This window comes from Vitis vinifera, chromosome 12 (assembly GCF_030704535.1).
Source record: "Vitis vinifera cultivar Pinot Noir 40024 chromosome 12, ASM3070453v1".
Lineage (NCBI taxonomy): Eukaryota > Viridiplantae > Streptophyta > Magnoliopsida > Vitales > Vitaceae > Vitis > Vitis vinifera.
Window position 1 is genome coordinate 14,298,592 of NC_081816.1, and position 26,597 is coordinate 14,325,188.

At 29.1% G+C, this 26,597-nt stretch overlaps 1 protein-coding gene across 3 annotated transcripts; it reads left to right on the plus strand.

Annotated features, from left to right (window-relative positions):
* LOC100258706 (BRASSINOSTEROID INSENSITIVE 1-associated receptor kinase 1) lies at nucleotides 1-26,266 on the plus strand. 3 transcript variants are annotated; one of them, XM_002263221.5, is made up of 8 exons: nucleotides 1-562; nucleotides 1,280-1,412; nucleotides 1,551-1,622; nucleotides 18,696-18,839; nucleotides 24,211-24,282; nucleotides 24,395-24,466; nucleotides 24,555-24,631; nucleotides 25,848-26,266. In XM_002263221.5, the coding sequence occupies exons 1-8, from the start codon at nucleotides 478-480 to the stop codon at nucleotides 25,943-25,945; spliced, it is 753 nt and encodes a 250-aa protein (XP_002263257.2). In that variant the 5' UTR covers nucleotides 1-477; the 3' UTR covers nucleotides 25,946-26,266. The 3 variants fall into 3 exon arrangements, with proteins under 3 accessions (XP_002263257.2, XP_010657543.1, XP_010657544.1); XM_010659241.3 differs by lacking the exon at nucleotides 24,555-24,631; XM_010659242.3 differs by lacking the exon at nucleotides 18,696-18,839.
* The last annotated feature ends 331 nt before the right edge of the window (nucleotides 26,267-26,597 follow it).

The window sequence follows — 26,597 nt, forward strand, 5'->3', positions numbered from 1 at the left end:
TCAATACCACTATTTTTATTATTTATTTCCTTTCATTTTCCCAACCACTTACTTTCAATTTTCCAACCATTTCCTTCACCCTTCGCCACCATTGCCCCCTTTGACACTCCCTCTCCGCCATTGCTAACCACTACTCTCCTCCTCTCCTATCTCCCCCTCCCCCAATTCTCTCCTGCAAATTCAACTTCAACGAATATAGGTTCATTTTCCCGGAAAATCCCCGGACTTTTTCATCTGGGACTATTTGTTCGGCCAGTGTAACCAAACTCTCCCTCTATGCTCCGCGGCACCGCCAATCCTCTCCAACGCATTCAAATTCAAGGATATGGCTTCCCTTTCCTGGGAAATTCCGGGGAGTTTTTGGTCTGAAGACTTTCTGTTGGGTGAGTGTTGACTTGAGTTGACCCACAAAGTGCCTGTGCGTGAGAGGGTGGTTGATGAAGAGTTTGGGGTGCTAGCTGCGGAGAGGTGGCGGTTATGGAGCCGGGGGTCTTCGGTTCGGTTTTTGTTTCCTTGATTATAGTATTCTCTGCGTTTCTGAGGGTCTCTGGTAATTCCGAAGGTGTGTTCTCTCATCCTTTTTTAGTGAATTTGATGGAGGTTTGGAGGTTTTAATTGATTTAGGAGATGAATGCGATGAATTGTTTGTTTGTTTTCTTTATTGGATATTTGGTATTGATTGCTGTAGAATCGAATTTGGAAAATCCATGGTTGACAACTTTGTTTGGTTTGACTTTCTGGGTTTTGTTTGGTTGCTGAGAAATATGTTGCAATACACTAAAGCCCTGTTTGGCAATGCTTTTTCTGCAGTTTAAAACCACTTCTTTGGGATCTGTTTGTGGCAAGGCTAGTTTTTTAGGTAGTTGTTACTAAATAACTTGCTTGGTCAATTGACCAGACTTGTAATTTGTAAATTTCTGCGTATTTCCTTTTTTAATTTTAATTTTAATTTTTATTTATTTACTTATTTTAATGTTTCTTTGTGTGTGTTTGCGCACTTGTCTAAAACAAGAAGTTGGGACCTGTTTAATATATGTTTTTTTTTTCCAAAGCTCTGAAATTCCTCACCTCTTAATCTGAATTTTCATCTTAATTAATAAAAAACTATCTGAACCCTTTTTTTTTCTTTTTCTTTTTTCCAAATTTCCCTTTATTCTGCTGAACAGGCCTGAGTGTTGTATATAATTTCCCTTCAGTCTGAAGTACTTGCAGACTTGCAGTTGATGTGACTTTATGTTTTTGACCAGAACCTGATGTTTGCCTCATGCATGTGAACCAGGTGATGCTTTGAATGCGTTGAAGTCAAATTTAGAAGATCCTAACAATGTTTTGCAAAGTTGGAATGCTACCCTTGTCAATCCTTGCAAATGGTTTCATGTTACACGCAACAGTCACAATAGTGTTACAAGAGTGTAAGATGCTTACTTTTGTTAGATTTTTTCACCCAAACGCAACAAGTTATATTGTTTCTTGCCATTTGGAGTCAATGTTGTCTTTATATGTTATTTTTCGGCTGTTATATTGACATTTTTCCAACTGTATACTCACAGTGATCTTGTAAATGCAAATTTATCCGGTCAACTGGTTCCACAGCTTGGTCAGCTTACAAATTTGCAATATCTGTGAGTCATATTTCTATAATGAAATTTGTTTGCCATATCTGTTTGATGTTCAAGCATATATGCTTGTTATCTTTTATGTTCCCTTCTGATCGCTTTTCCCCCCATTACAGCCAAAGCCATAAATTGCAAGGTTTCCATTTCTGTGTTTTTATTTCTCATTGATATGTGGTAATATTTTTATGAGCTTTACATTAGTTTCTTGTAGAAATATGTAGCCTTGGTCCTTAGAAGGGAAAATAAACTTCAACAATTCTATTGGTTACTTCAGAATTTTTGCTTCGATAATAATAATAATAATAATAATTTCTTCAATAAAGAAGCATGTGGTTCAGTGTTCAGTTGCATCAAGTTTTCAGGGGACAAATATTCTCATTTGTTCTTCTTATGCGTTCATGACTTACATTAAGAATTCATATTTTTCCTGGTTACAGATTCTGTCCCAACATTAAGGTTTCACTTAGAGAAATGAACTTCAAGAGCTTGTTTGGCTGTGTTTCACATTTTATGTTTCTAATAGTGTTTTAATTATTTGCTTGTGATATCTGTTTTCTTCAATTTGCCCTTTTTCTAATCTTTCATGTTTTACATATTAACACTCTACATTGCTTTGTATTCATCAAATTCACCTGATATGGCATTTTGATTTCCATTTTCTAAATAGAACATGTTTCAAGAAGTGCATCCAAATGAGAACAAGTGTCTTTCTAGAAACATGAAATGTTGTCAATCTTTCTTTGATCAACATATTGGTTTCCTGACCTCTGCTCTATCTTACATGTTCATTCTTGTCATTTTAATCGGTTAGATGTTGTCATGTTATATATTCTGAACTTAGTTGGTTTTGATAATTCCTGTTAGGATTATTTTATGATTTTATTTGATGAGGTGTTACGAGTGTTTGTTCACCCCTTTACGTATTTACGATTAACTGCTTCAATAATTGTAATACTTCCAAAAGAGTGTGTTTCTGTTCACCATAAGTGTCTATCTAGGGAAAACCTTTTATATGTTCAGAAAATTCTCTGTGAGTCATATTTTTATAATGAAAGTTGTTTGCCATATCTGTCTGATGTTCAAGCATATATGCTTGTTATCTTTTGTGTTCCCTTCTGATTGCTTTTCCCCCCATTACAGCCGAAGCCATAAATTGCAAGGTTTCCATTTCTGTGTTTTTATTCCTCATTGATATGTGGTAATATTTTTATGAGCTTTACATTAGTTTCTTGTAGAAATATATAGCCTTGCTCCTTAGAATGGAAAATAAACTTCAGCAATTCTATCGGTTACTTCAATAATAATGATAATAATAATAATAATTTCTTCAATAAAGAAGCATGTGGTTCAGTGTTCGGTTGCATCAAGTTTCAGGGGACAAATATTCTCATTTGTTCTTCTTATGTGTTCATGACTTACATTAAGAGTTACAGATTCTGTCCCAACATTAAGGTTTCACTTAGAGAAATGAACTTCAAGAGCTTGTTTGGCTGTGTTTCACATTTTATGTTTCTAATAGTGTCTTGATTATTTGCTTGTGATATCTGTTTTCTTCAATTTGCCCTTTTTCTAATCTTTCTTGTTTTAGATATTAACACTCCACATTGCTTTGTATTCATCAAATTCACTTGATATGCCATTTTGATATCCATTTTTTAAATAGAATATGTGTCAAGAAGTGCATCCAAATGAGAACAAGTGTCTTTCTAGAAGCATGAAATGTTGTCAATCTTTCTTTGATCAAAAGAAAGATGTCGTCACTTTACATATTTAAATATAACTGAGTTGGTTTTGATAATTCTTATTAGGATTATTTTATGATTTTGTTTGATGAGGCTGTTAGGAGTGTTTGTTCGTCCCTTTACATATTTATGATTACTTGCTTCAATAATTGTAATACTTCCAAAAGAGTGTTTCTATTCACCAAATGCGTCTATCTAGGGAAAACCTCTTATATGTTCAAAAAATTCTAGAACTTTACTATCTTACTTTTTATGTAAAAAAAGAAGCGTAGTGTGGACCCACATTATTCATGTGAGTCCCTTACTTGACAGCAAGACTCACTTTCTTGTAATGAAAAACTGCATTCTTGTAAAAACTGGAGTCATCACATTTTTTTTCTTTTTCTTTTTTGTAAGGGAAAGTAAAATAAGAAACTAAAACCCTAAGAAAAATGACTCCTTAAGTTTTGGAAAAATATGTCTTTAAAAAATTTGATTCTATATCTGGGAATCAAGTTACCTATCGAAAAGGTATGGTGATTAAGTTATAACACCCCTTTAAGTTCGTATACCTATGGTCTTTACTAAGCGAATGAAGCGATTCATGACAATTGATTAATAAATCGAGGATACCAATAATACGACAATAAGATACATATAAGTCATGCGGTGTGAAACACGTACACAAAAATGTATACAATTAATGAATGTGAAACACACAAAATAGAATTTAATCATTTGTTAAAGTTGCAACATTTCAAAAGAAATTTATTTGTATTGGAAACAATTCTAAATTAAAGAAGTCAAACTTATTTACTCACAATGTTTCAATTTATTTACAAGAGATTCAATTTTTATTCACATCCAAAATTAATTTTAAAAAAAAATTCTTGATTTTATTAAAAGAATTTTGATTGAATTTGAATTTGTTAAAGAAAAAAGTTTCAATTTGATCTTCTATTAAAAAAGAAATGATTTTGGTTTAAACTTTATTAAAAAAAAAAAACAAGATTCCACAATTATAAAGAAACATCAATTCTATTTTTTGAAAAATGATTTTTACAAGGAAAAGGGGATTTATTTAATTTAATTACAAGAACCAAATTTCAATTTATTAAGAAAACAAATTTTTACAACTTTTATTTCCTCTAGATTTTTATTAAAACAATTTTCAAGATTTTTTTATTCAATCAAAATTTGGAACTTTATTAAAACCATTTTGAATATTTTTTTTATTAAAACAAAATCTTATAACTTTTATTAAGCAAACTTTTGGAACATTTTATCAAACACAAACTTAGAAAACTTTAATTTAAAATAAAATTTGAGGACTTTGATTAAAAAATTAACTTCGAGAAAATTTATTAAAACACTTACTTTGAGGGTTTTTATTAAACAATTTTTAGAATTGATTAAAACACTTATTTTGAGAATTTATTAGGACACTTATTAAAACTTTTAAGACTTTTATGGAAACAAACTTTAAGTAAATTTAAAAGACATAACTTGGAGAACAATTATTAAAATATTTATTTTAAAAATTTTAATTAAACCAAATTTGAGAACTTTTATGACTTTTGTGACTTTAATGAAAACAAACTTTGAGAATATTTATTTAAACACTTATTTTAAGAATTTTCATTAAACAAACCTTATGAAAAAAACAATTTTAAAAGAACATTTATTAAAATATGCTTTTTAGTAAACAAACTTATTAAAAAAAAGGGTTTTGTAAAGAACATTTATTAAAACATAAATTTTAGTACACAAACTTATTAAAAACAAACGATTTTCTAAAGAAAATTGATTAAAACACAAATTTTAGAATTTCAATTTTATTAAAAAAACAATTTTCTAAGAGGCATTTATTAAAACACCATTTTGAGTAAACAAACTTATTTTTAAAAAATGATTTTCTAAGGGATATTTATTAAAAACGATGTTCTAAGGAACGTTTATTAAAACACAATTTTTAGTAAACAAACTTATTAAAACACAATTTTCTAAGGAATATTTATTAAAAAAACAATTTTCTAAGAAACATTTATTAAAACACAAATTTTAGTAAACAAACTTATTAAAAAAAAAATATTCTAAGGAATATTTATTAAAACACAATTTTCGATAAACAAACTTATTAAAAACTAATTTTCTAAGGGACACTTATTAAAATACTATTTTTAGCAAACAAACTTATTGAAAACGATTTTCTAAGGAACGTTTATTAAAACATAATTTTTAGTAAACAAACTTATTAAAACCCGATTTTCTAAGGGACATTTATTAAAACAAAATTTTAAGCAAACAAACTTTTAGGACTTTGAACATTTTTATTAAAAAAAAAAAATTTCTAGATTTATTAAAAATGAATTTTTTGATTTTGAAATGAAAAAAGAAAAGAAAAAGAAACCATTTTTTAAATATATTATAAAAACAATTTTTTTTGAATTATTAAAGAAAAGAATTTTATGAATTTATTAAAAAAAATAATTTTTTGAATTACTTTATATTAATCCAAATTCCTGAATTTAGTAATAACAGTTCTTTTATATTAATTTATTAAAACCATTTTTTTTTTTTTGCAATTTATTGAATAAAATAAAGAAAAACTCATGTAAGATCAATCAAAAACCCAAATATGACAGAAAATGAAATATGAGGAAAAAAGACTAGCATAAATAGAATTACAAAAAATTTAAGATATAACGAAATATGAGACAATAAGATTAATATAAACAGAATTACTAAAATTTAAAATAAGATGAAATATGAGACAACAAGACTAATATAAATAGAATTACAAAAAATTGAGGATCAAATTTACACAAATATAGAAAACTTGAAATAAAATATAATACATACATTATCAACAGAATAATAAATAAAAATGACAAACATATAGATGAGTAGAAAAATTTAGACAAATGTGCATACATACAAAATATAGAGCATAATGAACAGATAAATAAAATAGGTAGAGAACTGAATAAATGATAGGATAAAATATTCAACTACCAAAATGCTCACAAATATAATAAATATAATTTCTGGTGTTTCCTTTAAATTTTGTTGTTCTAACTTTATTTGTTCTATTTCTTTTCTAACAAATTTTTCTTCTTTGACTAATTGTTCTTTAATATAATCTAGTTATTTCTTAACATATTATGGTTCTTAAAGTTTTCCAACTTCTTTTCTAATTCCTAGGACTATATTTAATTTTTCTAAGGATTTTCTTTGTCTTATCTGGATTTCTTCTAAACAATTTATATTATTTGTATTTTCTTTCTGAATTTGTTTTTTATGTTCTCGTAATATTACATTTGTTATTTTTAATTGTATTTCTACTAAAAATTTAATTGTTTTACCTCTTGGGTTTGTAGATAAGGGTTCATGAATTTTCATTATTTTCTAATCAGATGAGCTAGAATATAAGTTGTCAATATAATATTTTATAATTTCTCTTTTAATTAGGGTTTTTGTAGCAAAAAGTTTGTCAAATGATTCTTTTATAGCTATTTTGTATTCACTCAAATATTTAAGAGAGGTTAGGTTTTTAATATCTCTAGTTAAATCTTTTACAGTAGTCCTTAAAGTATGCAATTTATCATAGTTTTATCTAAATGCAATTTATCATAGTTTTATCTAAATTCTTTACGTTGAACATACAACCTGTTATTAAGTTATTTTACATGATCATGATTTATATTATATATACCAAGAGGATAAGGGATAAAAGACATTAATTCATATCAAATCAGCAAGCTAAATAAACAGATCAAGTGAATATAATCAGACTTTTAATGGGGTAAGATAAAGTTCAGTACTCTAAAAAATTAATTTGAATCAAGAGTTATTTTTTTCTAATTAATATACTAACAATATGCATAAAGTTCTGATACCAATCTTTTCACAAACTTTTCACATAGTCAAGGCAAATGGCTAAAACTTTGAATTTAGTCGTTGAAAATCAGAGTGTAAACCATGAGAATCAAAGTTTAAAACCAAAACCAGTGTGAATGCATTTATTATACAATTTATTTAATGTAAACCCTTTCAATATACAATGTAAAAGCATTTATTACATATAAATACATTTTTTGAAGATCAGATATCTCAAAATTCTCTAAATGAACTCAAGATTTTAAAGCATTATTTCGTGTCAAGGTAATACCCCCTTTTTGACCAGACAAAGTCTCCTTAACATGCCAATTTTCCGGCAAAAACGAGTTAAGGTCAATTGTTAAGACTAAAAACTCTAGTTTAAAAACCTGATTTTACACCAAAAACTTTTTCAATAACCCGATTTTTTTATTTTAATAATTTGGCAGAAACATTATATATATATAGGATCTATGTATATTGCAGATATTAATATTAGTATAAATAAAACTGTGATTCAAATAATTTTCATTTCCCTACTTTATCTGTTTACCCCTTTTACCTCTTAAGGGTTAGAAAAAAAAAACACACAAATAAATTAAATTACAAATAAAATAAGAACATAAATTTAATAGAAATTTCTTACTTTTTATTATTGAATGTAGAAATTTACAATTGAAGATACAACTAAAATTTCTCTATTTCTCTCAATCTCTTTATTGATCATTGGTTGATCCACTATCAGTTTGCAACTCATTTATAGATAAAATTTTTACAACACGACAAACTAAAGTTAATTAGGGTTGTTGGCAGTTACATTTACAAAGTCATAAAGGTTTGGTAGAATTCAATGTAACTTTTGACTTCCTTCCTTCTTTCTTCTTTCTCTAATTTCTAGATTCTTTCTTTTTCTTTTATTTGTCATATGTGTTTTACACAGTCAATGGGACTTTATTACTTTGTCTGCCACTTTCATTTCTCGTGGTTAGGGACGCATTTATTGCTTCAATGTCGTCATTGATGACATCAACGTTCCATTGTGTTTTACACATTTTGATAGCTTTCTTCATCAAGTTTTTCCCAAAATGATGCATCATCGCTGAGGTAAGAAGATGGTTCTAGTAATTCTACAGTAAGCTCGGTTGTAAAATCTTGTTCTTTAGGGGTAACAGAAGGTTTTGGAACAATAATATGTTATAAAGGTTTATTTCTCCATATAGACATGATTTTTGTTTCTCCAATGAGATAAAATAATTTATTTCGGGTTGGTCTAAAATCATAAATTTGAAAAGCTCTAAAACGAGTAAAAAATTCTGGAAATTGATTTAAACGAGTCATTTCCCATTCTGGTTCTTGTTGAGGAATAAGTGATTCTTTATTGTGTTTTATATAAACATGGTGATAGGCTAGTACTATCGATCCATTGATTTGAAATAAAGGTGGAATGGTTTCAAAAGAAATGCAAAAACTGAAATAGTAAGATACAATAAGCCAAAAAGACTTCAATGGAAAACCAAAACATAACTTTTTAGCTCTTTACAACCAATATATGAATATGAAACAATATTAAACATAGATAATACACAAGACCTTTAGAAAACCATAGAAAATTGGGATCAATCCTTAAATTCAACCGGTGTAGTAGTATCCTTTGAGGTTTAACTCTTTATTTTCTCAAAACCTTTTTTGAAGAACATAAAGTTATTATAGATAATTTTTGGTCTCTAAAACCAAAAATTTTTCCAAACCAAAATTTAGAATATGCTTATGGAAAAACCGTGTCAGCTTTAGCCCAACATTTACAAAACCTTCAAAACCAACTGATTGCTTTAGAAACCCAAAAATTTGAAAACCTTAAAATCCAAGAAAATCAAGAAAGACTGATAAAGGATTTGAAAACCAGTACAATGTCAACCAGTCAAACTAGTTGTTCAAATGGTCAACCTAAAATACTTAGTTTAATTAAGAAATCAGCTCTTCTGTTTGAAAAATATGAAAAACTTGTTAAAAACCTAATTGGAGCAAATAACTACTCTTTAGTCGAAACCTTCTTTCTGCAAACCCAATATAACAAAGTGTTTAAAAATCAAGAACTTTTGTATAAACATTTTAGAACTAAAAATGTTAAGATAAAAACAGGGTATATGACATATCATGACCTTGAATTTTTCTTTGTTATATATTTGGAGTACCCTAGTTCATGGATCAAGGAACTTTAAAAAATGTTTTTATGAACCAGATATCTCAAATCCCTGAAAATTTCCTAAATAAATGAAAAGATATTTTAACCTATCTAATAAATGAAAAGATATTTTAACCTATCTTTTCAAAATCGAAAAATAGATAGACATTTCTTTTGAAACCATTCCACCTTTATTTCAAATCGATGGACCATTAGTGACAGCCTATCACTATGTTTATATAAAACACAATAAAGAACCATTGATTCCTCAACAAGAACCAGAATGGGAAATGACCCGTCCAAATGAATTTCCAGACTTTTTTACTTGTTTTGAAGCCCTTCAAATTTATGATCTTAGACAAACTCAAAATAAATTATTTCATCTTATTGGAGAAACAAAAACCATGTTTATATGGAGAAACAAACTTTTAGAACACATTAATGTTTCAGAATCTCTTATTACTCCTAAAGAACAAGATTTTATAATCGAACTCAGTGTAGAAATACCAGAATCATCTTCTTACCTCAGCGATGATGCATCATTTTGGGAAAACCTTGACAATGAAAGTTATTATAATCTGCAAAATGCAATGGAATGTTGATGTCAACAATGACGACATTGAAGTAGTAAATACGTCTTCAACTACAAGAATTTAATGCAACAGCAGAAGTTCAAAATCAATAAAGCCACGTATACTGCATGTGATGAAAAAGAAGAAAGAGGCAAGGAAGAAGCCACTAGACATAAGGTAAAAGAAGAAAGAAAAGTCAAATCTCATAAGTCTTTACCATCTTTGCATTTATTGTTAACTAAACCTTTGAAGACTTTGTAAATATTTTTGCTTGTCATATACCAACTGCCAACAACCCAATTAAATTTAGTATATCATATTGTAAAAATTTTGTCTATAAATAAGTAGTAAACAGAGAGAGAAAAAAAACGAGAAAGAAAAAGCAAGTTGGAAGTGAGCAATCAAAGAGCAATTAAAGTGTTAGTTGTATATTCAACCTGTAAATTTCTACATTCAGCAATAAAAAGTAAGAAATTTATGTTAAATTTCTATTCTCATTTGATTTTATTTGTCTTTTTTCTTACCCTTAGGGGTAAAATGGGTAAATAGATAAAGTAGGAAAATGAAAATTATTTGAATCATAGTTCAGTTTTCTTTTACTAGTTAATATCTACAATATACATAAATATTTCATATATATAATGTTTCCATCAAATTTTTTTTAAAAAAAGGTTATTTAGAAAGTTTTTTTTTTAATGTAAAATCAAGTTTTAAAATTAGAATATTTAGTCTTAACTCTTGACCTGTAACCCCTTTTTGTCAAAAAATTAGCGTGTTAGGGAGACTTTGTCTGGTCAGAAGGGGGGTATCACCTTGACGCGAAGTAATGTTTTAAAATCTTGAGTTTATTCTCTGAATTTTTTTAAAATAGTTGATCTTTAAAAACATAACTTTGATACAATAAATGCTTTCACGCTATAAACTGAAAGTATAAATTTAAATAAATATTATAATAATATGTGATAAATGGTTTCACACAGTATGTTGAAAGTTTTTATTTTAAAATAACAATATAATAAATGCCTTCACACTGGTTTTGGTTTTAAACTTCGATTTTGAATGAAAAATTTTCAAGTTCCTGCCATAGCCTTGACTGTGAATATCTAATTATGTATGTGGATGAGAAAAGTTGGTATCAGAGCTTTATGTATATTGTTAGTATATTAATTAGGAAAAGTAACTGTTGATTCAAATTAATTTTCAGAGTACCAAACTTTATCTTACCTCGTTAAAAGTCTAATTATATTTGCTTGATCTATTAATTAAGTTTGCATGTTTATTTAGTCTGATATGAATTGATGTCTTTTATTCCTTATTCTCCTGGTATATATAATTTAGATTATGATCGTGTAAAAGAACTTAATAGTAGATTGTATGCTCAATGGAAAGAATTTAGAGAAACTTGTGATAAATTGCATAATTTAAGGACTATTGTAAAATATTTAACCACGGAAATAAGAAACCTAACTTCTCTTAAATATTTGAATGAATACGAAATAACTATACAAGAAGCCTTTGATGCACTTTTTACTACAAAAACCTTAATTAAAAGAGAAATTATAAAATATTATATTGATAATTTATATGTTAGTTCATCTAATTAGAAAATATTAAAAACTAATGAACTCTCATCTACAAACCTAAGAGGTAAAATATTTAAAATTTCTAGTAGAATCACAATTAAAAATAAGTAGTCTTACAAGAACATAAAAACCAAATTCAGAAAGAAAACCAAAATAATATAAACCAAAATAATATCAATTGTTTAAAAGAAATCCAAAGAAGACAAAGAAAATCCTTAGAAAAACTAAACACGATCTTAGGAATTTGAAAAGAAGCTGAAAGACTTTAAGAACCATAATTTGCTAATAAATAACTTAGATTATATTAAAGAACAATTATCTAGAGAATAAAAACAATTAGTTCAAAATTATAAAATAACTAGATTTTTAAACCAACATACTATATGTTCAATAGGAAATATTATATATTTAGACTTAGTATCTCCAGAAACAAAACATAAACTATTAAAAAATAAAACCAATAAATATATGCATTTAGGAATAATTTTAATAGGAATAATAGGACTTCATCATAAAGAAATTTGAGCACTTATAAATATTAACCTTTTAGTTACTAGAAACAATATAGTAGGACGAGCTCTTTTAGCCAGCGCAAAAGTTAATATGAACTAAAATTACTTAGTCATTGGCTGTATACCTCAATTTTGTATAGATCTTATGGAATTCATAGAAAAAATAAAAATAACTATAAATACTAAAGGTTATGATATGGAATTAGGAAGTAAGAACCTTAGCATAGCTATAAAATTTATATGAAAAACCACTAATGCTCTAAGCTTAAAATGTATGATGGAATTTGATGATATAGTAAAAACCTTTGTAAGTAAGACTGTAAATATGATAGAAGCAAAACCTATAAATATAGACTATTTGCTTGGATGAGAGTGGGAATTACCCCAAATAAATAAACTAGTAATAAAATATTCAACATCTAGTAGTTTATATGAAAATCAAGATGGAAGCACAAGGATAACCTTTGGAAACTATAAAACCATAAATGTAGAGGTAGAATCAAATAGTGAGATGGAATCTATAAATGTTATACAAGAAGATATTTTAATAAACATTGAAATAGTAGAAAACCTATACAAAAATTCAGAACTAGTTAATATAATGTTAGAAGAATTCAGTAACCCAACGTTACTAGAAGAACATGTAGATCAAGAAAACTTTGTTGATATAATGTCTAAAAACTATACAGATTAGCAAATAATAAAACAACTTTATAAAACCAATTTGATAAAAAAACTTAAAGATATAGAAACAATAAATCAATTTACTATTCAACCAAAAACTAAAGAAAACCTAGAAATAATCTCAAATGAGTCGGTAAATACAATAAATGTAGAAAAAGAATTTGTAAATATAAAAACTGAAATAGTAAGGTGTAGTAAGTTGTATGGTAAGCCAAAAGGACCTCAATGGAAAACTAAAACAGAATCTTCTAGTTCTTTACAACCAATATATGAATATGGAATAATATTAGATATAGATAATACACAAGATCTTAAGAAAACCATAGAAAATTGGGAAGAATCCTTAAATTCAGCCGGTGTCGTAGTATCCTTTGAAAATCAACAAAAAATTTATGAATTTTGTAAAAGCACCCTTGGAAGAATTGTATCTTGACCATATAAGATCTGAATGTCTTGAACTTAAAAAACCATTAAATGAATGAAGTAGAAAAACCCAGGTAAAAATAAACCTAAATAATGAGTATTAGATAGATAGTGAAGAAGAAGAACTCATTAGTGAATTAGATTTTGAAAGTGGAAATTCAAGTGTATGTAGTATAGATGATAGTGAAACCGAAAGAGAAGAAATTTGTACAATTATTGAAAAAGAGGAAAATCAACCTAAGAGAACCTCTTTAAATTTAGAAAACCTTATTCAATCTTTAGAAAGTAAAATAAAACCTTATAATATGTGGAAAGACTTACAAGTAATAATTAAAGGAAAAATCTTGGAAGAAGAGGAAGGCAGTTCAAACTCTAAAGAAATAAAAGAACCAATAAGTCTTGTAAAATAAATAAAAGAACTAATAAGTCTTGTAAAAACAACTATACAAACAATAGAACAAGTAAATATGACAAATAAAGTTAAATCTATGATTTTTCCAACAACAATTAAATTAAAAACCATAGAATTAAAAGTAGATGCAATGTTAGATATTGGAGCTAGTAAAAACCTTTTATTTGAAACCCTAGTACCTCAGGAAGACTAGAAAAAATTAGTTCAACTAGTAGAATTAGTCCAATATAATCAACAAAAACTAATACTAACCAAGTTATTTCAAATGTACTAATCATAATTAACAACATAACTTTAGTGTTACCTCAAACCTATCTTGTACCTACTATAAGTTTATATCCTTTCATTTTGGGTTTAAATTTTGTACATTCTTTACAAGAAGGGATAACAATGCAAAATAACTAAATCAGTTTTCATCTTAAAACGACAACAATTATTTATGCAAACATGGAAAATGCATCAAATAAAAATCATAATGTAACCTCTCATCAAATTAACAAAGTAGAAGCACAAAAGGATAACATAATTAATGATTATTCAGAACAATTAAGAAATGCAGATAGGTTAAAAAACCTTATATTAGAAACAAAAAAATAGGAATTATAGGGGAAAAGGAAGATAATTTAAACTCTCAAAAAATAAAAGAACCAATAAATCTTGTTGATACAACTATATAGACAATAGAATAAGTAAATATGAAAAATAAAGTTAAATTTATCATATTCCCAACAACAATTAAATTAAAAACCATAGAATTAAACGTAGATGCAATGTTAGATACTGGAGCTAGTAAAAACCATTTATTTGAAACTTTAGTACCTTAAGAAGACCAGCAAACACTAGTCTAACCAGTAGAATTAGTCCAATATAATTAACAAAAACTAATATTAACAAAGAATATTTCAAATGTACCAATCATCATTAACAACATAACCTTAGTATTACCTCAAACTTATCTTATACTTGTTACAAGTTTATATCCTTTCATTTTAGGTCTAAATTTTGTACATTATTTACAATGAGGGATAACAATACAAAATAACCAAGTTAGTTTTTATCCTAAAACTACAACAATTGTTTATACGAATATAGAAAATGCATCAAATAAAAATCATAATATAATCTTTCATCAGATTAACAAAGTAGAACACAAAAGGATAGTATAATTAATAATTATTCAGAACAATTAAGGAATGTAAATACATTAAAAAAAACCTTGTATATATTGATGATATTCTTGTTTTTTTTTTTTTATATACTTTTCAAGAACAAATAAAGCATTTAGAATTTGTTTTTGAAAAGCTAATTAGTCATGGACTAATAATAAGTACAAAGAAACTGAAATTATTTAAAACCCAAATAGAATTTTTAGGATTAGAATTGGAGGATGGACAAATAAAAATACAAGATCATATAGTACAAAAAAATAAATAATTTTCTAGATAAACTCGAAGACTTAAAAACCCTTCAAAGTTTTTTATGATTATTAAACTATGCTAAACCATATATTAAAAACCTTAGTAGATTAGTTGGTTCTCTTTATAGTAAAACAAAAAATACAAGATAAAGATATTTTAACTAAGAAGATGTTAAACTTTTACAAAAAATAAAGGAACTTCTAAAGCATATTCCAACCTTATATTTACCCTTAGAAAGAGAATACAAAATAGTTCAAATTGATGCTAGTCAAATAGAATGGGGAGGTATGCTTTTAGCAGTTACTAATACTGGAGAAGAAAAATTTTGTAGATATTGTAGTAGAACTTTCAATGATTATTAAAAGAACCTTAGTTTACAGACTTAGAAATAGAAGCAATAATCTTAGTCTCAGAAAAAATTCAACTATTTCTAAATGAAGAACAATTTACCTTAAGAACTGATTGTGAGAACATTTAAAAGTTCTTTGAAAATAAAAACTCTTCAAAATTGTCCACCAAAAGATGGATAAAGTATCAAAACTCTTTAATTGATTTTAAACCTAAATTTGAACATATTAAGGGAAGAAGTATTGAATTCAAACTTAAGGTTTAACTCTTTATATTCTCAAAACCTTTTTGAAGAACATAATGTTATAGTAGATAATTTTTGGTCTTTGAAACCACAAAGTTTTCCAAACCAAAATTTAGAATATGCTTATGGAAAAACTATGTTAGCTTTAGCCCAATATTTACAAAACCTTCAAAACCAATTGATTACTTTAGAAACCCAAAAATTTCAAACCTCAAAATCCAAGAAAATCAAGAAAGATTGATAAAAGATTTGAAAACCAGTACAGTGTCAACCAATCAAACCAGTTGTTTAGATAATCAACCTGAAATGCTTAATTTAATTAGGAAATCAACTCTTCTGTCTAAACAATATGAAAAACTTCTTGTTAAAAACTTCTGTCTAAACAATAGTACCAGCCTATCACCATGTTTATATAAAACACAATAAAGAACCACTTATTTCTCAATAAGAACCAGAATGGGAAATGACCCGTTCAAATGAATTTCTAGAATTTTTTACTTGTTTTCAAGCTTTTCAAATTTATGATCTTAGACCAACCCAAAATAAATTATTTCATCTCATTGGAGAAACAAAAACCATGTCTATATGGAGAAATAAACCTTTAGAACACATTATTGTTCCAAAACCTTTTGTTACCCTTGAAGAACAAGATTTTATAATCGAGCTCACTATAGAATTACTAGAACCATCTTCTTACCTCAACGATGACACATTATTTTAGGAAAACCTTGATGAAAAAAGTTATTACAATTTGCAAAATGCGATGGAATGGTGACGTCAGAAATGACAACATTGAAATAATAAATGCGTCTCAAACTACAAGAATTCAATGCAATAATAGAAGTATAGAATCGACAAAAGATCTAATAGCCATGTATACTGCATGTGATGGAAAAGAAGAAAAAGACAAGGAAGAGACTATACATGCGGTAAATAAAGAAATTAGGGAGAAGAAAGGAAAATCAAGACTTCATAAATAGAGTTATAGAAATTTAAAACAAGATGAAATATGAGACAACAAGATTAACATAAACAAAATTACAGAAAATTTAGGACAAAATTTACACAAATATAGCAAACTTGAAATAAAATATAATACATATAATATCACATGTCAATACATATCAACAAAATAATAAATAAAAATGACAAACATATAGATGAGCAGAAAAATTTAGACAAATGTATATACATACAAAATGTAGAATATAATGAATAAATAAATTAAATTGGTAGAGCTCTAAATAAAATATAGGATAAAATATTCAACTACTAAAATGCTCACAAATATAATAAATATAAAACAAGATAAATCTAAGAAATCCTAAAAGGAACAAAAACATGATTCAAATAAAGAGATGAGAAAGAAATAACTTACCTAAATGTAGCCCTAAATCAATCCTAACTCTCCAAACCTCCAAAGGCAACTCCAAGATACGAATCTAGTATAAAAAAACAAATGGATAGCCCCACAGTAAATACACGATAAGGAAAAACTTTCACTCACCAACGATATACAATAAAGAAAGAAAGAACCCTAAGAAAAGTAAGAGAAGAACACTAAAAAACAAAGTAGCAGCACCTCGCCTCTCTTTGGTTATCCTCCCCCCTACTTAGGGCTTATGTGCCCTTTAAGTATAGTTTTCAAGACTTTCTCCCTAAGAAATCTTATGGGCCCCTGCAAAACAAATAAAGCCCAAAATGAGGACTGATAACCCAAGCCCAATTAAAATAAAATAACCTAAGTCCAATTAAAATAAATAACTGAAGCCCACAACTTAAAATCTAAATACTCACAATCTAAAAATAAAATAGCCCAAACCCAATTAAAATAAACTAACCCAAATCCAATAAAATAGCCTAGGCCTACAACTTAAAATCTAAATACTTATAACTCGATAAAAATAAAATAACTCATATCCATTTATAAGGAAATTTGAATATCAATTCACGCAATTTTGGAAAAAAAAACTAAAATTGAACCTCATGCAATTTTCTAACAAATAAATAAATTTATAAGTATATAAAAAAATAGATAAGTAAAGAAATAAATAATACAAAATAATAATAATAATAATGATAATAATATAGACATTAAACACTATAATCAAAATTCAAATGTTAATCTAGTGTAATTAATGATAAAAAAAATGAAAAGTTGAAATCTCACGACTAAATATTGAAAATTTAATCCAAGCAATAAAAAAAAAAAAAAACAAAAAAAAATAAGTCAAATACTCACTTAAACTCATAATCATGTAATCACAACTCAAAAAACAAGCCTAAGTGCACTAAGCCTAAAGAATCTTTCTTATAAGTGAACCTAAGTGGGTTGGGTGAAATTACCTAAAATGTGCCTAAGTGATCTAAATGGAAAAATCTCTCAGTGAACTAAGTGGAATCTAACCTAAGGAGGTGCCTAAACGGGCCTAGGGGAGTCTAGATGGGCCTAAGTGGGCATAGTGTCCTAGGAAATGCCTAAATATATTGTCCTAAAAGGGAAAGTGCACCTAAAAGGGCTAACCTAAGAGAAAAAGGAAAAAGAACCTAGATCTAACTCAAGGTTGCCAATGGTCACATTGAAGGGCCACATAAATCCCTCAACCAGAGTCTCTAAAGTGGCTCAAGCAAGTAAGCTACATGAATAGAAATGGGTCATTGGGAACTAATGTGGAGTATTGAAAAAGCACTTAATAGGGCATAAGAGAAGCACAAGAATATACCTAGTATCCTATGTACATGGAGGAGAAAATTGAGGGTCTACATGTAGTTTGTTATGGATGTAGAAATTCAATTGCTTTTGTTGTGAAGCCATTGTTGCATGCTTTTCTTTGTTAGCTGCATAATCCATTGTTGCAAATATTGAATATATATACATTCACTAGTCATACAATCCATGCCTTTTGAGTCTCAAGTTTATATTATCTACCTCCTAGAGTTGGCCATTTGATTCTGCTTATTGTTATATATATTGAATTATAGGTTATGGATGTTCTATGCCTTTTCTTTTTTTATAAAAAATAAAAATAAAATGCTTAGAATATGCTTTCGTTACTTCTTTTTTTGATCCATGAATTATCAAAATTAAACTTTTATGGCAGGGAACTTCATAATAATAATATAAGTGGAAAAATACCAAAGGAGCTTGGGAATTTGACGAACTTGGTGAGCTTGGATCTTTCAATGAACAATTTAAATGGTACAATTCCGGACACATTGGGCAAGCTTACAAAACTACGTTTCCTGTATGAATACACATCCTTCAGGAACTTTCTTCAATCATTAAATTTTCTTACCTTCTAGTTAATTTAGCTTCCTTCATATTTCTTTTTGTGTCTACTAATTAAAAGGATTGCTCACAATAAGCTAGTTTAGCGCTGATAATTCAGATGCTTGTACTTAGGGCAATTGTGTTTAAAAAATATCTTTTGGGTTTGTTCTCTGCTTCATCTAATCATGATGGTAAAAAATTTGATACACGTGTATTTAATTTTAAGAAATGCATTAGCATACATTATTGATCATATTGAGTCTAATATAGTATATTTCTATTTTGATAGAAATGCATAGCTCTTTATTTCCATTGTGTTTGAGACATCATATTGCATTTTTACTATTTTGATTTCTTAAGTACAAATTTAATCTTCATTTATTTATACTATCTTAGGGGAAGGGTCTTCTCTGTTCACTTTTATACCTTACAACTAACTTTTTGCATTAAATTGTAATATGGCATAGGTGTAAACTTAAACAGAAATTATTAGTAGGTTGTTTAGTTCCCATTCCTCCTTTCCTTCTCTATAGGAGGTGTAACTCTCTTTTGTACATGCAGGACATACATTCTTCTAGTTGTATTTTATGACAGAGAAAATATTACAAATTGATAGGTCTAGTTTATTGTATTTATTCCTTCCCTTTTTCAACCAATCCATACAACCATTTGGAGAGTAAACATCTATTTTGGACAACCTAGTGTAGTCCAAGAGTCAATTGTTTGGATAATTGCTGATTGGTCCCCTTAGAACTCATTACCACTGATGGGGGAAAACCTTTTAAAGTCTATTCAATAAGGAAAAGGAAGACCTAAGTAAACTTTAAGTAGGATTAATATTAATTAGAATTGAATTAGGATTAGTATTTGTTGGAGTCAAATTAGGATTAGCTAGTTAAATTATAACATAATTAGAGTTTAAGTCTTGATAGATTATTAGAGTCCTAGTAGACTTTGGATTTTATAATTAGAATTAGAGTTATAATAAATTATTAGAGTCCTAGTAGACTTTGAATTTCTTAGAGAAGCCTAAAAATAGGTTAATCAATGTAAAGCAAATGGATGAATTGATTGATATTAATAATATTATGTTTTCTTCATTGCAAGTGTTGAAATCCTCAATGTTGAGACTCCATAAATTTTTCTTCTAGGTGAGGTCCTAGAGGGCCTTAGTGAGACTCTAAGGTTTTCATTTTTTCTTCCTCGTTCTTCTTTCTCTCTATTTTTTTTTTCTTTACCATAAAATTTATTCATAGTTCCTCTTTTTATACTCTAAAATCAAAACCCTAGCCCACCTACTTTTGAGTGTAGGCAACCATCTTAGGGTTGTCCTACATTGGTTTTGGTATTAGAGTAAAAGTTCTTGGCTTGAAGGCATATGCAATTGAGGAGATGAGCAACTTATGCAAGCATGAGTTCCAAAAAAACTTCTAACAATCAAGATGCCGTACAACAATCCCATCAAGATGCTATAATATAATTAAATAGAAAACTTGATGAGATCATGAAGTTATTAGAAAAGAGTAAAGAAAAAAGACCAATTGAAGATGAGATTAGAAGTCATCAATTTAGACAATTGCCAAGTCGATCACCCGAAGAACAAGACAATTTTATGATGGGGAATCAAAGAAGGGGCAAACTCTTTGAGCAAGATGATGGTATGACAAAAAAGGTACACCTTGAAGTTACTGAATTTTATGGAAAATTAAATCCAACGACTTTTCTTGATTGGATTGTGTTGATGGAAGATTACTTTGATTGATATGCAATGCTCGAAAATAGAAAAGTTTGTTTTATGAAGGCAAAGTTGAAAGAAGCAACATGTCTATGGTGGGATAATACTAAGAATCAACTTCATAGAATTGGCCAACCACCTATAGACACATGGGAAGAGATGAAGTTGAAGATGAAGGAGCACTTTCTCCCAACTGATTATGAACAACTTATGTACACAAAATTGTTTTCCCTTAAACAAGATACTTAGTCCGTTGAATTAATACAGATAAATTCCATGAATTGAGCATTTGAAATCCAGTTCGGGAAAGTGATGCTCAACTTGCAGCCCGTTATAAAGTTGGACTTTGAATGAAGATTCAACTTGAGATGATAGCTACACACACTTATACAATAGACGATGTTTATCAACTAGCCCTTAAAATAGAAGAAGGGCCCAAGTTTCAAGCTTCCAGACATCCAAATTCACAAATTGGGAGCACTTTCTCCAACTGGACAACAAGTAAACCTTTAGGCACCACAAATTTCCAAACTTCTAACCATGTGAATAGTGAAGGCAATAATAAACAAGCCTCACATGTGCCTACTAGAGATGCTAATAAGGGTAAAACTTCAATGAACATTGAAGACAAAAAGGTAACTATGACTCCTTTATGCTTTAAGTGTGGTAGGCATGGTCATTATGCTGTTGTGTGCCCAACCAAAGGTTTACACTTTTGTGTTTAAGAACCAGAATCTGAATTGGAGGGTTACCCAAAGGAAGAATAAACCCACAATGAAAATGAACTTAGTGAATAATGTGACTACTATGATGGTATGACAGAAGGACATAGTCTTGCAATACGACCTTTATTAGTTGTCTCAAAGGTAAAAGGAGAAGAAGATTGGTGACATACTAGCATTTTCCAGACAAGTATTTCTTGCCAAGGGAGATTATGCACCATGATCATTGATGGAGGTAGTAGTTTGAACATAGCTTTGCAAGAACTTGTTGAAAAGCTAAACCTTAAAATAGAGATGCTTCCAAATCCATTTCGAGTAACATGGGTTAATGACACCTCTATTTTGGTAAGTTTTTGCTACTTAGTAACATTCCTTTTTGGTAAGGACTTTGAATAGTCTGTATGGTGTGAGGTCTTACCAATAAAAGTAAGTCATATTTTACTTGGAATACCTTGGCTTTTTTATAGAAGAGTTTAACATGATGGTTGCAAAAATACATGTACTCTCATACACAATGGGCTTAAGAAGATCCTTTGTCCAATGAAAGAAGCCCCACCAATTAAGAAGTCAAAGGACGCACAACCAAAAAGGGTGCTTATTATGCGTTAATTTGAAAAGATACGAGAAAAAATCAAAATCAGCAATGAGAACTATAAGGAGACAATAGATGCGCATCAAAGTTATATTCACTTTCAAGAAGGTGATCTAGTAATGGTTCATCTACGTCTAGAAAGATTTCATCCGGACACATATCAAAAGCTTCAAGCTAAGAAAATGGGTCTATTTCGGGTACTAAAGCGATTGGGTGAGAATGCATATTTGTTAGAATTCACTTCAGACTTGCATTTTAGTCCAATATCTAATGTTGAAGATTTGTTTATTTACCATGGCCATCAAAATGAGGTAAGTGGAGAATTGGATCTTTAATTACCACCTACTCTTAGCCCATGTCTTGAGATTGAGTATGTTCTTAATGATCAACGTGTGTCTACTTAACAAGGTGTATGGTGTGAGGTCTTACGAATAAAAGTAAGTCATATTTTACTTGGAATACCTTGGCTTTTTTATAGAAGAGTTTAACATGATGGTTTGCAAAAATACATGTACTCTCATACACAATGGGCTTAAAAAGATCCTTTGTCCAATGAAAGAAGCCGCACCAATTAAGAAGTCAAAGGACGCACAACCAAAAAGGGTGCTTATTATGCGTTAATTTGAAAAGATATGAGAAAAAATCAAAATCAGCAATGAGAACTATAAGGAGACAATAGATGTGCATCAAAGTTATATTCACTTTCAAGAAGGTGATCTAGTAATGGTTCATCTACGTCTAGAAAGATTTCATCTGGACACATATCAAAAGCTTCAAGCTAAGAAAATGGGTCTATTTCGGGTACTAAAGCGATTGGGTGAGAATGCATATTTGTTAGAACTCACTTCAGACTTGCATTTTAGTCCAATATCTAATGTTGAAGATTTGTTTATTTACCATGGCCATCAAAATGAGGTAAGTGGAGAATTGGATCTTCAATTACCACCTACTCTTAGCCCATGTCTTGAGATCGAGTATGTTCTTAATGATCAACGTGTGTCCACTCAACAAGGTGGATACCAAGAATTTTTGGTGAAATGGTGAGGCAAACCATGTTCTGAAAATACACGGATTATGACAATAGATTTTCAAAAGCTTAACCCCGATCTCTATTAATTTTATCAAACATCTAACTCGTTAGAGTCGAGTTCTTTCAAGATGGGGGGAATTGATGGTGAAAAACCTTTTAAAATCTATTCAAGGAGGAAAAGGAAGACCTAAGTAAACTTTAAGTAGGATTAATATTAATTAGAATTGAATTAGGATTAGTATTTGTTGGAGTCAAATTAGGATTAGCTAGTTAAGTCATAATATAATTAGAATTTGAGTCATGATAGGTTATTAGAGTCCTAGTAGACTTTGGATGTTATAATTAGAATTAGAGTTATAATAGGTTATTAGAGTCCTAGTAAACTTTGGATTTCTTAGAGAAGCCTATAAATAGTCTAATCAATGCAAATCAAAGGGATGAATTGATTGATATTAATTATATTATGTTTTATTCATTGCAAGTGTTGCAATTCTCAATGGTGAGACTCCATTAATTTTTCTTCTAGATAAGATTCCTAAAAGTCCTTAGTGGGACTCTAAGGTTTCCATTTCTTCTTCCTCATTTCTTATTTCTCTCTATTTATTTTATTTTATTTATTTTTTTGCCATAAAATTTATTCCTTGTTCCTCCCCTTATACTCTAAAACCAAAACCCTAGCCCACCTACTTTTGAGTGTAGGCAACCATCCTAGGGTTGTCCTACATCAACCATTGTGCAAAGAGTTTTGTTTAGTTTCTTTGTTGTGCAAGTATATGTTGATTGTGTTAAAGAATATGATATATATATATATTGTGGACCCAAATCCTACAAGCTTAAGCTTTTAGGAAACTTGGTTATCTAACATAGTATTAGAGCCTCATTTGGTGGGAGGTCATGTGTTCGAGCGTCATTACATTTTTCTTTCCCCAATTTATTGAATCCACATGTATTAAGTCTACATGCAAGGTCAAAAGAGGTTAATTGTGGTTGTTTGCCTTCAGGTCTTTATGTGTGCATGATCTCGTGTTTGAGCCTCATCACACTTTTATTTCCCCAATTTGTTGGGCCCACATGTAAGTCCAAAAGAGGCTCTTTGCCTACATGAGAGAGGGTGTTAAAAACATGATATACATTGTGGACCTAAATGCTACAATAAAATTGGTTGTCTAATAGATTATATGTCTTTGCTTTGTTTGTTGTTTGCTTTTCAATGATTATTATGAAACCTAACAGTGTTTATTTTGTAAACTGTCTGCATGGAAATAGGCGGCTTAACAACAATGCCTTGACAGGAACTATTCCAATGTCTTTAACTGCTGTTATAACACTGCAAGTCCTGTGAGTACTAAGTTGATGTCCTATCCAGAGAAAGCTATTTTTTCCCCTTAGCTTCCAATGACATGATTTTGTTGCAAGAATATGACATTATAATATTCTTATGTGGATGCAGGGATCTGTCGAACAATCACCTAAGAGGAGATGTACCAGTAAACGGCTCGTTTTCATTATTTACTTCTAGCAGGTAAACTGGGTGCAATGTCATTTTTATGATAGTACTATTGGGTGACCTATCTAATCCGTATGCTAACTGCTGTGTTGCAATTTTGCAGTTTTAACAATAATGACCTAAACCAAATTCCACTTGTTCCACCTCCACCAATTTCTCCAACACCAATAACTTCTTCGGGTTTGTCATTATTATTTTCTGTTTTTAACTAGTATTAGGTCCAAGTTATCTGATTAAAAGAAAGTATCAACTCAAAGTTGTTGCTGATATTGGACCCTTCTGTGTTTTCATTGCTATGTTTTCCTTTCACTTTCAATTGGACATGTCTTCTACCCCCTTGTCTGGTCAAGTCATCCTGTACATGAGTTTTATCTAGTTTCGTAACTCATCCATCTTTTTTTATTTTCCTTTTATCTGATATATATAATTGAAAATAAGCAGAGAGAAACTTTATAATTGATGAATGTGAATTTAAGAAAATCACTTCAGAGGATGGTTTATTTAGTTTCATCAACATAGTATCATTTTTGAGCAATTATTGTTTCTATTAAAAATTTTGGTGTTTCTTTGGCCTAAATTGCTGGTTATTAACTATTTTCTGAGCTTTTAGAGAATGTGGATTGGACTTAATCAATATCAGAAACAGGCACTCGTGAGTATCAAATTCAATTAGAATCTAACTTTTCTTGGAACATCTTATAACTCACTCTAGAAAAGAAATGAATTGCTTTATTATTTAGAGGTTCTCAGTTAATGTTCAAATGTTCTGATTATCACAAATAATAATGATAATAATAGTATCATTTTTGAGCAATTATTGTTTCTATTAAAAATTTTGGTGTTTCTTTGTCCTAAATTGCTGGTTATTAACTATTTTCTGATATTTTAGAGAATGTGAATTGGACTTAATCAATTTCAGAAACAGCCACTTGTGAGTCATCAAATTCCATTAGAATCTAACTTTTCTTGGAACATATAACTCACTCTAGAAAAGAAATGAATTGCTTTATTATTTAGAGGTTCTCAGTTGATGTTCAAAGGTTCTGATTATCACAAATAATAATGATAATAATAGTATCATTTTTGAGCAATTATTGTTTCTCTTAAAAGTCTTGGTGTTTCTTTGGCCTAAATTTCTGTTTGTTAACTATTTTACGAGCTTTTAGAGAATGTGGATTGGACTTAATCAATTTCAGAAACAGGCACTTGTGAGTTGTCAAATTCAATTAGAATCTAACTTTTCTTGGAACACCTTATAACTCACTCTAGAAAAGAAATGAATTGCTTTATTATTTAGAGGCTCTCTCAGTTAATGTTCAAATGTTCTGATTATCACAAATAATAATAATAATAATAGTTTACTATATTTATGTTTTTTTGGATTTCATTGATGTAGAAAACAGTGCCACTGGAGCTATTGCTGGAGGAGTTGCTGCTGGTGCTGCACTTCTGTTTGCTGCCCTTGCAATAGTGCTTGCTGGAGGATTTTTATAGTTTGAGTTTATAACTTAGTGGTGCATCCTTTTATTTACTTCTTTGAACTCTTTTGAGTCTTTTTTGATATTTGTTTGGTGTTGGGGATTTCAGCTATGGCTTCTAGTTTATAATATTGGGGGTGGTTATTCAGAGATTACAAGTAGGTGAATTTGTTCCATACTTTCCCTCACAGAAATCCAATGATCTATTTCAACCTTGACGTCATTCAAGTGCTTAAAATAATGTTGTTACAATTACAAGTTAAAGTGATGCACAACTCAGAGACCTCTCAGACTCCTGTTCTTGTATTGATTTTAGTGAAAGACTTTAGATGGCAAAGTCGTGTTTTCAAATGGTATGAAAATTAAACTCAAGTTATCTCATACTTTTCCTAGCAAGTCAAAAGAGTAGAATTACGTACGTGAACTATGGCAAAGACTATAGTCAAAGCAGTGTAACCATAAGGGTCACAGAAGTCTTTTCCAGAGAGTAAGTGGGTATCAAATATAGAAAATGGTCCTAATTTACAAACAATAGAAAGCCTGAAAGATGAATTAGCTTAATACAGTCAATGTTTGTAAAGGACCAATCATACTATGTAATCAGTGAAAGTTAGTTTGGTTAGACTAGTTCAAATTGGACTCAAATTTTAGAATGGATAGGATTCCTT

Excerpts from the sequence above, each read along its gene's own strand:
- LOC100258706 (XM_002263221.5), top strand. The coding sequence starts at position 478 with ATGGAGCCGGGGGTCTTCGGTTCGGTTTTTGTTTCCTTGATTATAGTA. Across the intron at positions 563-1,279 it reads GGTCTCTGGTAATTCCGAAG|GTGATGCTTTGAATGCGTTG; the intron begins GTGTGTTCTCTC and ends CATGTGAACCAG. Across the intron at positions 24,283-24,394 it reads GTTATAACACTGCAAGTCCT|GGATCTGTCGAACAATCACC; the intron begins GTGAGTACTAAG and ends ATGTGGATGCAG.